This window comes from Lissotriton vulgaris, unplaced genomic scaffold (genome assembly GCF_964263255.1).
Source record: "Lissotriton vulgaris unplaced genomic scaffold, aLisVul1.2 SCAFFOLD_1485, whole genome shotgun sequence".
NCBI lineage: Eukaryota > Metazoa > Chordata > Amphibia > Caudata > Salamandridae > Lissotriton > Lissotriton vulgaris.
Genome location: NW_028247012.1, coordinates 212,013 through 225,229, shown reverse-complemented (window position 1 = coordinate 225,229; position 13,217 = coordinate 212,013). Strand labels below are relative to the sequence as shown.

The 13,217-nt window shown below is 44.8% G+C and overlaps 1 protein-coding gene across 1 annotated transcript in view; it reads right to left on the bottom strand.

Moving 5' to 3' along the window:
• The window catches only part of LOC147665671 (cytochrome P450 2C37-like), a 368,711-nt gene extending 355,713 nt beyond the window's left edge, over positions 1-12,998 (bottom strand). Inside the window, exon 1 of the mRNA XM_086949608.1 lies at positions 12,531-12,998. Within this exon, the coding sequence (XP_086805734.1) occupies positions 12,531-12,998 (468 nt within the window). The remainder of the gene's footprint in view (positions 1-12,530) is intronic.
• Between the last annotated feature and the right edge of the window lie 219 nt (positions 12,999-13,217).

Here is a 13,217-nt window from a genome sequence, read left to right as displayed (position 1 = left end):
TAACACTTTAATACATACACAACCACCTATTGTGTTTCTTAAATTTTTCAATATCTTTGGCATTGCATCTGTCACTCTCTGAATTAAAATTCAGAGCTTCCAGACGTTTTCATCATCTATACTACCATGCTCCCTGTGCAGTTCTCGGAGGTATGAGATTATCCTCAAGTCACTCGGGTTCGCCTCAGTGTACCTAGGATAGACTCACAGAAACATAAGGACAGGAGAATACCCATTAACCCAGTAAAGACCGGGGTACAGTATGTATACAAAAAACAAAGTCTCAACTGGAAAATATTTCACATGGCAAAATTAGAAACAGATTTAATCATAACAAAAAATGGAAATGAGGGAGACCAAAGGAAATTTGTGAAGAAAAAAGGTTCTTATTTAAAAGTAGTTATCACAGCCCTACAGTACATTGTATGTAATAGTAACCAAAAAATGGGTTGTGCGCTGAACGTGCTAGTGATAGTGAACGGCGCACTGACAAAAGATCAAGTGAACAAACAGCATGAACGGCGCAAAAAGTTAAACAAAATTGTGGTCAATAACACGAACAATATATACAAGGAAAGTTATTTTCCAATTATTTAAACTGGCCACATTGGGACCAAAGAATGAAGCTTGGTGGTCAACGGCGTTTCAACCTGTCTGACTTCAGTTCATAATCAGGACCAGGTCACTCAATTTTGAGATAGTGCTGCGTAAGTAGAAGAAAAACAACTGTAAGGACCAAGAATGGCCAAGTGGAGAAGAGAAGAAGGCCTAGGATGGCCTCTTAAGAACTCAAAAATGGCCCAGAGTTGATCAGACAACAGTTACCTGAATTGAAGTAGTAAGCGTCCCAAGCGACTGGTGTGGGAACCAGGGATGTATGTATGTATGTATGTATGTATTGGCATACTTGTATAGCGCAATGGCTGTCACCCGATGGGCATCCTGGCGCTTAGACTATTATAAAACATACATGATGTTTCCAGCTGCCGATCCATTTACATTATTCTAGGGAAAAGGTATGTTTTTAAGGCTTTCTTAAAGGAAAGGAGGTCACCCAGACCCCTCAAACCCAAAGGAAGGGAGTTCCACAGTCTCGCTGCGGTGAACCTGAAAGACCGACCACCCATCCGGAAAGTCAGAATCTTGGGCACTATTACCAAGTAAGCTGAGGCCGAACGGAGTGATCTGGATGGGGTGTACCAGGAAAACAAGTCCTGCAGTGGAGACGGACCTTGTCCGTGAAGAGCCCTGAATACCAAGCACAAAGCTTTAAAGTCAATCCGCTGAGGGACTGGCAGCCAGTGAAAGTCCCGGAGTGCCGTGGCAGAAGAATCAGAACGTTGGCGCGAAAGTGCTAGTTTGGCGGCGAAATTCTGTACGCGCTGCAATTTTCCCACCAAGGTCGCAGGCGCCCCCAGAAGTCACGCGTTACAGTAGTTAAGCCTACTTAAAATTATACTCCGCACTACCTCTGGTCTAGCCTGCACAGGGAGCATGGGTAGAATCTTCCGCAAAGAACAAAGCAGTGCCATACAAGTGGCCACCGTTTTATTCACTGATACGTCTAGTTGCAGGCTGGAACTAAACATCACCCCCAGGTTTCGAACGGATTCAGCAGGCAAGCTGGTACCCTGAAAATCAGGAGGCCAAAAATCCTGTGGAAGAGGCCTAGGTGTACGATCCATAGAGCAGTGCAGTACCTCGGTTTTGGAGCTGTTAAATTGCAAGGAATTGTGGCTCAACCATTCCACCGTGGTGATCATGCAGCGGTGGAAGATCTCCTGTGACACAGCCTCCTTACCCTCAAACGAGAAGATGAGTTGGGTGTCGTCGGCATAATTGGTGACTGCTATGCCAAAGGATTTTATCAGCTTGATCAGGAGGCGGAGGTAAAGATTGAATAGGATGGGGCTAATGGCCGACCCCTGAGGCACGCCCTGTCCAACCCTCCTGATGTTAGATTTAAAGGGTGGCAGGGCTACCACCTGGTGCCTGTTATCAAGATAAGACACCAGCCAATCAAGAGCCAAGCCGGATACCCCAACCTCCTCCAGTCTCCTGATCAAGATCGCATGGCTGACCGTATCGAACGCGGCCGACATATCGAGCAGCACTAATAAGGCTGCTCAACCCTGGTCGGCGCGCGTCCGAAGATCATCAAGAACAGACACCAATGCCGACTCTGTCCCATGGGCTGGTCTAAAGCCAAATTGGGCCACGTCCAGGCAATCAGTGGTCTCAAGGAAGTTGGAAAGATGTTTTGTGGCCAGTTTCTCAAGAATTTTGATTGGAAATGGCAGTAGAGAAATAGGCCTATAGTTAGCTGGGCAAGTGGGATCCAGGTTTTCCTTCTTTAGCAGTGGGGAGACCACAGCCAGCTTCCAGCAATCCGGGACCCGTGTCGACCTGAGGGACTGACAGCTAATGGAGAAAAGTGGGGGGAAAAGCTCTTCCCGGAACAGTTTCCAGAATTTGGGTGCAAGAGGATCATGCGGTGAGCCAGAGGAAACACCGTCTGCCAATACACAGAAGTCCTCAAAGGACGGCGAAGGGAAGTTGTTCAGCCAGGCTAGCTTGGCACTATCCTCGGTGGTCTCAGTCGAGATGGGATTGAGCACGGATTGAGGGACAGGGCTTGATGAAGAGGCGAGATTGTTCAAGATGGTGGCAATCTTGTCCTCAAAGGCCTGTGCCAACGAGTCACAAAGAGCTTGGGAGGCAGGGATGACATTTGTAGTATAGGCAGGATGCGCAAGGTCTTTAACGATCTTAAATAGGGCCTGAGACTTGTTTGCAGCTGCCATCAGCGATTCTTCTAAAAATCTGGCTTTCACAAGCTTAATCTGGACTTTATAGGTCGCCAATGCCTGTTTAAAAAGGACTCTGTCTGATTCAAGGTACTGCTTTCTCCAGACACGCTCAGCCCGTTTACACTGGAGTTTGAGCTGCCGAAGTTCTCCTGAGTACCATGGCATAGCAAGATTAGTCCTGGCTCTAATTTTTCGCAGCGGGACCAAAGAGTCCTGAGAAGCCAGAATTCGCTGGCAAAGGGTCTCGTAGCTCACATCCACACTGTCTCCCAAGGTGAAGCCATCCAAGGGCAGAGTAGGTAGGGTTGATTGTTTAAGGAGTTTAGACCACTGTCTACCCACCTTAGTGACTCCCGCGCTGCCTTTCTTTACTGTAGTGGCTGTAAGTGAGAGAGAGAAAAGGACGAGCGCATGGTCCGTCCAGCACTGGGGCAGGACATCCCGCACGGTCGCTTGACGTACGTCAGCGAAGATCAAATCGAGGAGGGGACCCTTTGAATGGGTTTGGGAGAGTACGAGCTGCTGTAACTCAATGTTACGGCAGGCCTGGACCAGCTCTACAAATGCAGAGTCCGTTGGTCCATCCGGCCATAGATTGAAATCCCCTAGCACCATAAGCCTTGTGTGAGAGTAAGATAGATCATAGATTAGGTCTATAAGCTCAGACACAGCAGATAGCGTGTTAGCCGGGGGTCTGTAACATAGCAGCCCAGTGTGTAACACGCCACCCTGACCCTTAAGCGAAAAGCCCAGTAGTTCACAGCCAGGAATAGCCTTAATGTCGAGCTGGGAGAAATCTAATGTCTCCCTAAAGATTAGCCCGACTCCACCTCCTCTGGCTCCCACCCGAGGCTATCCCCAATTCCACCATGCTATTCGCTCTGGTCCAAGTCTCTGTCATGAAGAGTACGTCTAGATCACAAGACTCAATGAGTAACGCAATTTCTTCACAGTGCTTGCTGAGAGATCTCACGTTCAGCAAGCCACAGGACAAGGATTCTGGGTGCCTACAGATGGTATTAGGCTTACAACTGGGAAAGGTGCCGAGATTCAGGCTTACAAGTTCGTCACGGGAATATGATAAAGCGGCTCGATGCAAAGAGGAAATATTTCCGGCACCCGGCGCATCCTGTGCGCGAACGGGCGCAAACGGGCTTACCTCTGGCGCACCTCCGGCGCTCCGCCGGCGCGCCTGCTGCGTGCCTACGCTGTGCGCTTTAGGGTCAGACATCTTATGTAGCCGTACACACGGGAGTCCAGCAATGAAATCACTAGCCCCCCAACCAAGATGGCGCCTGCTATTCGGCACTCACCTGCTTCCCTCACCTAAGATGGCGGCTAAAATTGCAGCGATGTCCCCACGAGCCCAAGGTGCCCTGAAGCGCGCTGAGTCCCGCAAAATGCGAGGTGAGGTCCAATTATGGTGCAAGGTGAGAAGCTAATCTAAGTATTGCCCCCAAATAACGAACAGAGAAGGATAGCGCCTAGCGCCAAAGATCGTCAGCGCGAGCGCGCAGTAGAACAAGTGATTTAAAATATTTGAGCAGTGCAGCAGCAAATGATTCAGCGCGCTATGGTCAAAATAGTCTGACCTGTCGGTAGAAAGGCTCCGCTTTTAAACCCTTCTCAGACACGGGAGTCCTGCAATGAAATCACTAGCCCCCCAACCAAGATGGCGCCTGCTATTCTGCACTCACCTGGTTCCCTCACCTAATATGGCGGTTAAAATCGCCGCGACACAATGTCCCCACGAGCCCAAGGTGCCCTGAAGCGCTCTGAGTCCCGCAAAATGCGGGGTGAGGTCCAATTATGGTGCAAGGTGAGAAGCTAATCTAAGTATTGCCTCCGAATAACGAACAGAGAAGGATAGCGCCTAGCGCCAAAGATCGTCAGCGCGAGCGCGCAGTAGAACAAGTGATTTAAAATATTTAAAATGAGCAGTGCAGCAGCAAATGATTCAGCGCGCTATAGTCAAAATAGTCTGACCCGTCGGTAGAAAGGCTCCGCTTTTAAACCCTTCTCAGACACGGGAGTCCTGCAATGAAATCACTAGCCCCCCAACTAAGATGGCGCCTGCTATTCGGCACTCACCTGGTTCCCTCACCTAAGACGGCGGCTGAAATCGCCGCGACGCGATGTCCCCACAAGCCCAAGGTGCCCTGAAGCACTCTGAGTCCCGCAAAATGCGGGGTGAGGTCCAATTATGGTGCAAGGTGAGAAGCTAATCTAAGTATTGCCCCCAAATAACGAACAGAGAAGGATAGCGCCTAGCGCCAAAGATCGTCAGCGCGAGCGCGCAGTAGAACAAGTGATTTAAAATATTTAAAACGAGCAGTGCAGCAGCAAATGATTCAGTGCGCTATGGTCAAAATAGTCTGACCTGTCGGTAGAAAGGCTCCGCTTTTAAACCCTTCTCAGACACGGGAGTCCTGCAATGAAATCACTAGCCCCCCAACCAAGATGGCGCCTGCTATTCTGCACTCACCTGGTTCCCTCACCTAATATGGCGGTTAAAATCGCCGCGACACGATGTCCCCACGAGCCCAAGGTGCCCTGGAGCGCTCTGAGTCCCGCAAAATGCGGGGTGAGGTCCAATTATGGTGGAAGGTGAGAAGCTAATCTAAGTATTGCCTCCGAATAACGAACAGAGAAGGATAGCGCGAGCGCGCAGTAGAACAAGTGATTTAAAATATTTAAAACGAGCAGTGCAGCAGCAAATGATTCAGCGTGCTATGGTCAAAATAGTCTGACTGGACAAATCTGGGGAAGGGGGAGAAGTATAAATTAATTGGACACGGATGGTACCAGGATTGCCGGAGTGGTGCTCGCAGGAATAGATCAAGCCCTCAAAAACATACCTGCTGGCAGTTGAAGCAGGTAGAGACAGGGAGGTTTAATCAACCCCGGGCACTGGCAATGCTTGAGTTAGCCAGCTTGTGTAGCGTGTGATCTAAAGGAGGTAAGGGATGGCAGAGAGGTAAGGGTTAGAATGTAAAAGACATGGCAGGCAAGTTAAAATGACTATCGTCAAAAAGAAAGCCGTTAGGTGTCATATACCTTGGAAGTGTTGATCCTATTTGTGGAAGAAATTCACAGTGACTAAACGTACAGGAGTACGGCGGACTAGCAGAGACGCTGTGCCGCAAGTTGAGGTCACGGTAAAGGAGCAATGAATGCTCGGGTAAGGACGGGTGCTCACAATTCAGCCCATATTTGCAGATAGAAGAAGTCCAAGCAGCGGCAGGCAGGGAAAGATTGGAAAGCATGTGGGTCACGTGATGTGTGAGAACTAGCGCATATTATGCGGTGCCCTGGGGGACAGAAAGAAGAATAGAAGGGAGGTGTCAAGGACCACCTTGTAGCGTGCCAAAACTATAGACCTTGGTGCAGCAATACAATCAAAGTATTCAGTATAGGGCACATCGTAATCAGTTTACATCAATTGTATGACAGAATAATTATCATACGGCAAGAAACATATCATAAATGGTTTATAAACAGTGCAATTGAGACAAATAGGTCCATAGTACCACAAGGGGACTTGAGAAGTAGGGGGGAGGGATTTTTTTTATCGTATTATGAAGCTTGTTATTAATAATGGACAAGGCATTGTGCCCAAAACAGAATTAACATGTATAGAAGATGGATACAATCTGTATTTATGGATTTTTTTTATAAAAATCGTGAATTCAAACAAACAATAAACACATGGAAGAATACTTGTACATAGGCTTACATATAACACCTATCAAACGGCCATTGGCTGTGAATGGTTACTCCAATTAGAAGGAGCCCGTATAGGTGGGAGGATCATGGCAGAAGAAAACTTGTACGTAATATTACATATAATACCTATCAAACTGCCATTGGCTGTGAATGGTGACTCTTATTAGAAGGAGCAAGTAAAGAAGGGAGGGCGGGAAGACAGGGAGGAAGAGCACGAGGTGTTCAGATCATGGTAGGAATGCTTGATACTGGGGTAGAAGGAAAGTGGGATAGAGATAAGGTATTTGAAAAAACAGATTAAAACAATGCATACTAGCCTGGGGGCACTGAAGTGTCAGAATGTCTCTATGGTGGTGTTCCACTCATCAAGTGTGTTTAGCCCATTGTTTACAGAGTCGCACCTTGTGAATCAACGCCATTTACACTTGTTGAGGAGTAGACGCATTAGTAATATTGGCTGATAGATGACTTGCCACACACACCATATCTGTTTCAGAATGGTTATGTTGTGTGCAATGTGCAACGAGGGGGGCTGACTCAACGTTGCATCTGATTCATCTTTTGTGCTGTGAGATCCTTTGTTTGACCATTTGGGTAGTTTGGCCAATGTAGACAAGATTGCAGAGGCAGGGAATGGAGTAGATCACATTGGTGGTCCAGCAGTTAGAGAATTGCTTGAGTTGGTAAGAGCGGTCTCTGAAGAGGAAAACATTTGTGTTAAGTGTGAGTTCACAGACAAGGCAAGTTTGGCATTTGTAGTGTCTCATTGTGAGTGGAAGACCCCAAAAGGATATAATAGTTTGGGGTTGCTTCTTATTGTCCAGCCAGGTGATGGCGTGCACCAATTTATCAGATAGATTGTGACCTCTTTTGTATTAAAATAGCAGTGGTTCTTGGAAAGATGGCTGATTCTGAAGTATGTGCCAGTTTCTTTTGATCACCTTACTCACTTTGTTACTTGCGGGAATGTATGTTGAAACAAAGGGGATACGTGAATTGGTACGTTTTGGTGAAGGGGCCAAGAGAGCATCCCTGTGGCAATACCATGCCCATTTGCAGGCACGTCATATGAGGCGTTTAGGGTAGCCGCGATTAAGTAATTTCTCAGTGAGGAAGGCAGCCTCACAGAAGTAATCCTTACGCCATTTACAATTCCTACGGATGAGGAGGAACTTCCATATGGCAAGCCATCACAAAGGCCTTGTGGATGGTAGCTACTGTACAACAGGAGAGTATTCCTTTACATCGGTTTGTGAAATAAGGCAGTGCCGATCAATCCATCTTTGGCGTGGAGGGTTAGGTCAAGGAATGGAAGGCCATTGGATCTAGCCTCTGAGGTGAAGGTCAGGTGCGGTTGGCAGGTCTTGAGCCATGTAAGAAATTATGAAAACTCATCCCGGTTTCCATGCCACAGTAGAAGAATGTCATCTATGTATCTTTTCCAAAGATGTATCTGTTGCAAGTATGGATTTGTATGTGCAAGGATGTGTGTGCATGTATGTGCAAGGATGTATGTGCATGGTTCCAGGTTATACACATAGAGAAAGACGAAGTTGGCTGCAAAGCATGCTCTCATTTATGCTTCCATGATTTGGAGATAGAAAGTATCCTTGTAAAGGAAGTAGTTGTTATAAAGTGCGATACGAAGTAGATCCATTTTGAATACTGAGGGGATTTGTGTCGGTCTGGGTCAAGTGTCCAAGAGTTGTTCAATGACGGAGAGGCCTTCCCTATGTGGTATGTTGGTGCATAGGGATTCAATATCCAGTTCCACCATCAAAACAGTTTCTTCGTTGTGTGGTATGTCCTTAATAATTCTGATAAGATGGGTGCTGTCCAGAATAAAATAGTGTTGTTAAAATGGCATCTATATATTTGCCCAGTGGTTCCAAGATTGACCCACAGCCCAAAACAAACGGTCTTCCTGGTGGTTCTGTAAGGTGTTTGTGGACCTTGGGTAGAATATACAACACTGGTGTTCTGGGATGTAGGTTGTTCAAAAAGGCGTGTTCCTTTTTAGGACATGTATGCAAGACCTCTTGTATATACTTTAGTATACACTTTAGTCTATACTTATATGTGTATGTACTTTGTGGGCTCTGGAGACCAGCCCTAGGACTTGTCTGCATCTGCGTAGGGACTTTTTTGGGGGGCAACTGCCTCTATTTAACTGTCTTGATAGAAAACAACCAGCAGACGTCAGTAAAATACCAGAATTGCTTTCTGCTGAGGGACTTTCTTTTTTTATTTTTCTGGCAACTACCTCTATTATAACTGTCTTGATAGAAAACTACCAGCAGAGGTCAGTAAAAAAAAGAATCACTGTAGCATTCTTGAGATTCCAGTCCATAGAAATCGTCATTCCACAAGCACCTGTAGACCATAATATATTTTTCAAATCGTGTATTTTCAGTGATATGACCACCGAAGGCCCTGCTTTTATATTAAAAGCAGAGCTTTGCACTATACCATTTTGAGCTGAAAGGCAATATTTCTCTCCATGTGTTCCCATACCTGGCATGTCCCACAGTTTGGTGCTTACTTACCATCCATGTTAAAGAACAGTAGATGTTTCAGCACCCAGGCTAATGTGCTGCATAGCTAAATATATATAAGGTCCCAAAGGGAGACTGATTGCATTGCAAATGCTTCCTGGAGATGATGTCAGTTAATAAGGCCTGATTGGTGACATCATGTATCTGTTATCGGATATTTGGGAATGGATCAGATGTGAGGGCCCGGCAGTGGGTGGTGTCAGAGAGTTGTCTCATAATTTCCATATCGTATTTCTCAATGTCCATCACCACTATGCCACCACCCTTGTCTGCTGACTTAATCACTATTTGTTTGTTATCCCATTGATGATGGAGGACTTCATTTTCTTTTAATGGGAGGTTGTATGGTACAAGTTTGGATTGGGACTGTTGTACTTTGATTTCATGACAAACTAAAACTTCAAAAGTCAATATTTGTTGTGGCATTGCCACTGCTGGAGGTAAAAAGGTGGATGCCAGATGGAATTGGCATTTGTTAGGAGAGTTCAACTGAGGTTTATCATAGAACAAATGTTTCAGCCACATGCAGCGGAAAAACAGAAGTAATTCGTCTTGGAGTTTGAAGAAATTGCTGTGGTCTATTGGTACAAACAATAAGCCCCGACTGAGAAAGGAGATTTCATCTGATAAAAGGATATGTTTGGATAGATTAAATATAGGGATGGTGGTGAACACAGAAGAGTTAGCAGCAACAGGGGTGGAACTAGGGTTGGTATTATTGCCATTTATGATATTGCTGGTGGGAGTAGCGGACATAGTAGATGTAACAATCGAGCAATCACTTTCATTGATGACTTTTTCACTGGTAGTCGTGGAAAGAGCTACAGTGATGCTCAAGACATTTTGCTTGTTGGTCATGGTGTTCACTGTGGGGGGTTCCATTGATAATGTTTTCGGCAGATTTGGCGCTTTATCTATTCCTGATAGCACCACTCCGTCAATCCTGGTACCACATGTGTCCAACTAATTTACCCTTATCCTCCTTCCCTAGATTTGTCCAGTCATCCCTCGTTCCCACGCCCATCGCTTGGGACGCTTACTACTTCAATTCAGGTAACTGTTGCCTGATCCACTCTGGGCCATTTTTCCTGTTCTTAAGCGGCCATCCTATGCCTTCTTCTCTTCTCCACCTGGCCATTCTTGGTCCTTACTGTTGTTTCTCTTCTACTTACACAACTCTATCCTCAAATTGAGTAACCTGGTCCTGATGAGGACCTGAAGTCAGACAGGTTGAAACGCAGTTGACCACCCAGTGTCATTCTTTGGTCCCCATGTGGTTAATTTAAATAATTGGAAAACACTGAAAATAACTTTCCTTGTATATATTTTCCTTGTTATTGACCACATTTTTGTTGAACTTTTTGTGGCGTTCACGTGTTCGTTCACTTGGTCTTCTTTCACTGCACTATTCCCTATCACTAGCACGTTCAGTGCACAACCCACTTTTGGTGACTATTACATACAAAGTACTATAGTGTTGTTTACATATATTACATACAATGTACTATAGTGTTATTTACTACTTGTAAATAAGAACCTTTTTTCTTTACTATTTCCTTTGGTCTCCCTTATTTCCATTTCTTGTTATGATTAAATCTGTTTCTGAATTGGCCATGTGAAATAATTTCCAGTTGAGACTTTGTGCCAGATGTATGAAGCTCAAATGGGTTCGCAAACGCCGAAATTCGGCGTTTGCGAACTCTTTTGAGCAAAATGGTATGTATGTAGCAAATTTCAGTGCAAAATAAGGAATCGCAATTTTGCGATTCCTTATTTTGCGATTGCATTTAAGGAATCGCAAAGTTTGCGATTCCTCAAATGCAATGTATGATGAAAAAAAAATTGCTAATTGTCCCTAAGGAATCGCAAATTTCCACCAACTTCAAGTTGGTGGTAATTTGCGAATTTTTTGAAAAATGCCAATTTTTGCATTTTTCAAAGTGCCATGTGATGCACATACATGCCCTTAGGGCATGAATGTGTACCACATGTGCACCCATGCTTATTTCAGGGATGAAACAGGGTGTCCTTTGGACACCGTTGCACCCTTGAAATTATTCTCAATTTGCGATTAGCAAATTGCGAATCACAAATTGAGAATATTTCCACATTCATTCCTATGGGCCTCCTGGCCCATAGAAATGAATAGGAAATTATTCCAAGTAAGGAATTTTAAGAAATCGCTAAAAAATAAAGAATTTCTACATACATACCATTTTGCAATTCTCAAATAGCGATTCCTTAAAAATCGCTATTTGAGAATCACAAAAGTGTATCTTGATACATCTAGCCCTTTGTTTTTTTGTATTTATAGGATAGATTCCCAGCATCTGCCAGTCACAATAGTTGAAGAGACAGAATAGCTGCTAGAGACCCAGCATGAAAAAGCATTGGCAAAGCCAAAAGGGCCCACCTTTGAGACTTATTGGCGCTGCAAATGGCTTTTGTTCATGTTGTACAGCAAGAGCATTGCTCACTTTGGCAAACATTTGTAGCCATGCTGTATAGTATTGTGGGTGATGTGCAGGATGGTTAAAGCATATACATATATATTTGTTTCTTTTAAAGTGCTACAAAGTAGCCATGGATACTGAACTTTCGAAAAACTGCATAAGCCCCAGCTGTGTCAAACCGCTTTCTTTGTTTTTTTTGTTTAGCTTTAGCAATGCTGCAAAGCATCTGCACGTAAGAACAGCATGGCTTCAAGACATTGCCAAAGCCAATAGTTCTCAAGGGTAAGACCTATTGACTTTGCCAATGCTTGTTTTATATGGCAGCATTGGTTCTCAAAGTTTAACCTTTTACTCAGTGCTTTTTTCGAGCCAGTGGTTTCTGGTGATTGACACCGGCACTTAAATCTCAGCCCCGGTTCTAATGACGGTTTGCCACATGGTGACGCTGTTGTCTAATTTTTAGATGAGCACTACAACAGTTGTTTAATCATTCAGTATACATTAAAAAATGAATATTGCCTGCCGTCTGACATCATTCTTTTACCTTTGTTCAGCCTAGAATAGTCTGAGTTGTCAAACTTGTAGGAGTGTGATGGTTAGTAGTTGTGTTGGTACTGTCATTGGCAGCGCTGTGCTGCGGCTTCCTGAGAAGACCCCTGGCACATACATTTTTACAAAAAAAGCACTGATGTAACGTATTATTATCTGGCATCACACCGGTTCGACTTACCAGAAAATGAATTACAGATACATATATATTGCAAACAATAATCTCCAAAGGTCTTGCACTGTGCCACCAAGCCCTGGCACGGGTTCATACGGCTTTAAATATGGCTTAAGCCAGAAAGGCGCTTTTGTAAATCAAAGCTATCTTTCCTACCTAAAGACAATCTTGAAACTTTCTTTAAAAGTTTAGTAAATCATGACTTATTAATATTTAAACAATACCGAAAACGTGCCGCAGCAGTAGTGCGAAAGACACTCACCTCCTGAAGCGAATGGGCCATCCCACTGTTCTTCATCTGTAGCAGATTTCCAACGACTGGGAGGGGAAATGGCCCAGGAGGCATATTTGCTCTTTCGTTTACCACCTTCCATACATAAATCAAAATCGCCGAAGATATTCCAATCAGACATAAAACTAAAAAGCTCGCGAACTCCATTTTGTAAAACGTACTGACTGAAACAAAGTCTTGGTCTGCTTGATTTGGCGGTTTTTTTCCCCAAGCAGAGTCCGTACTCCTTGGCACAGCTCCAGTTTGATTAATTCTTGCGTAACGCATGAACTTTGGCATATTGTATACACGACTGTTTCCAGCTGCATAAACGATAGGCAGATAGACCAAAAAGCAGCCAGTATTTCTTGAGGTTTGCTTGTAGAGGCGCGCCCTGCGTAGCTTGGGCTCCGATTGGCCCATATTCAGCTTCCATTTGCTACTGCTGACGCATATCATGGCAGGTAATAGCTGCCAAGAAACTTATCTAACAGTTTAGCAAATAAATCTCTGAGGCCTATTTTGCACACAATAAAAAATGTTTCTATTGCTGCTCTTTCCTTTTTAGTGGGTGTGTGGCTCAGCGAGCAAAGCTGAGTAGAGCTGGCGACTTTGGAACTTTGGAACAAGGGAACAAGTTTATAATCTCGTGGTCGGTTCGCCATCCTATGAAGCTGG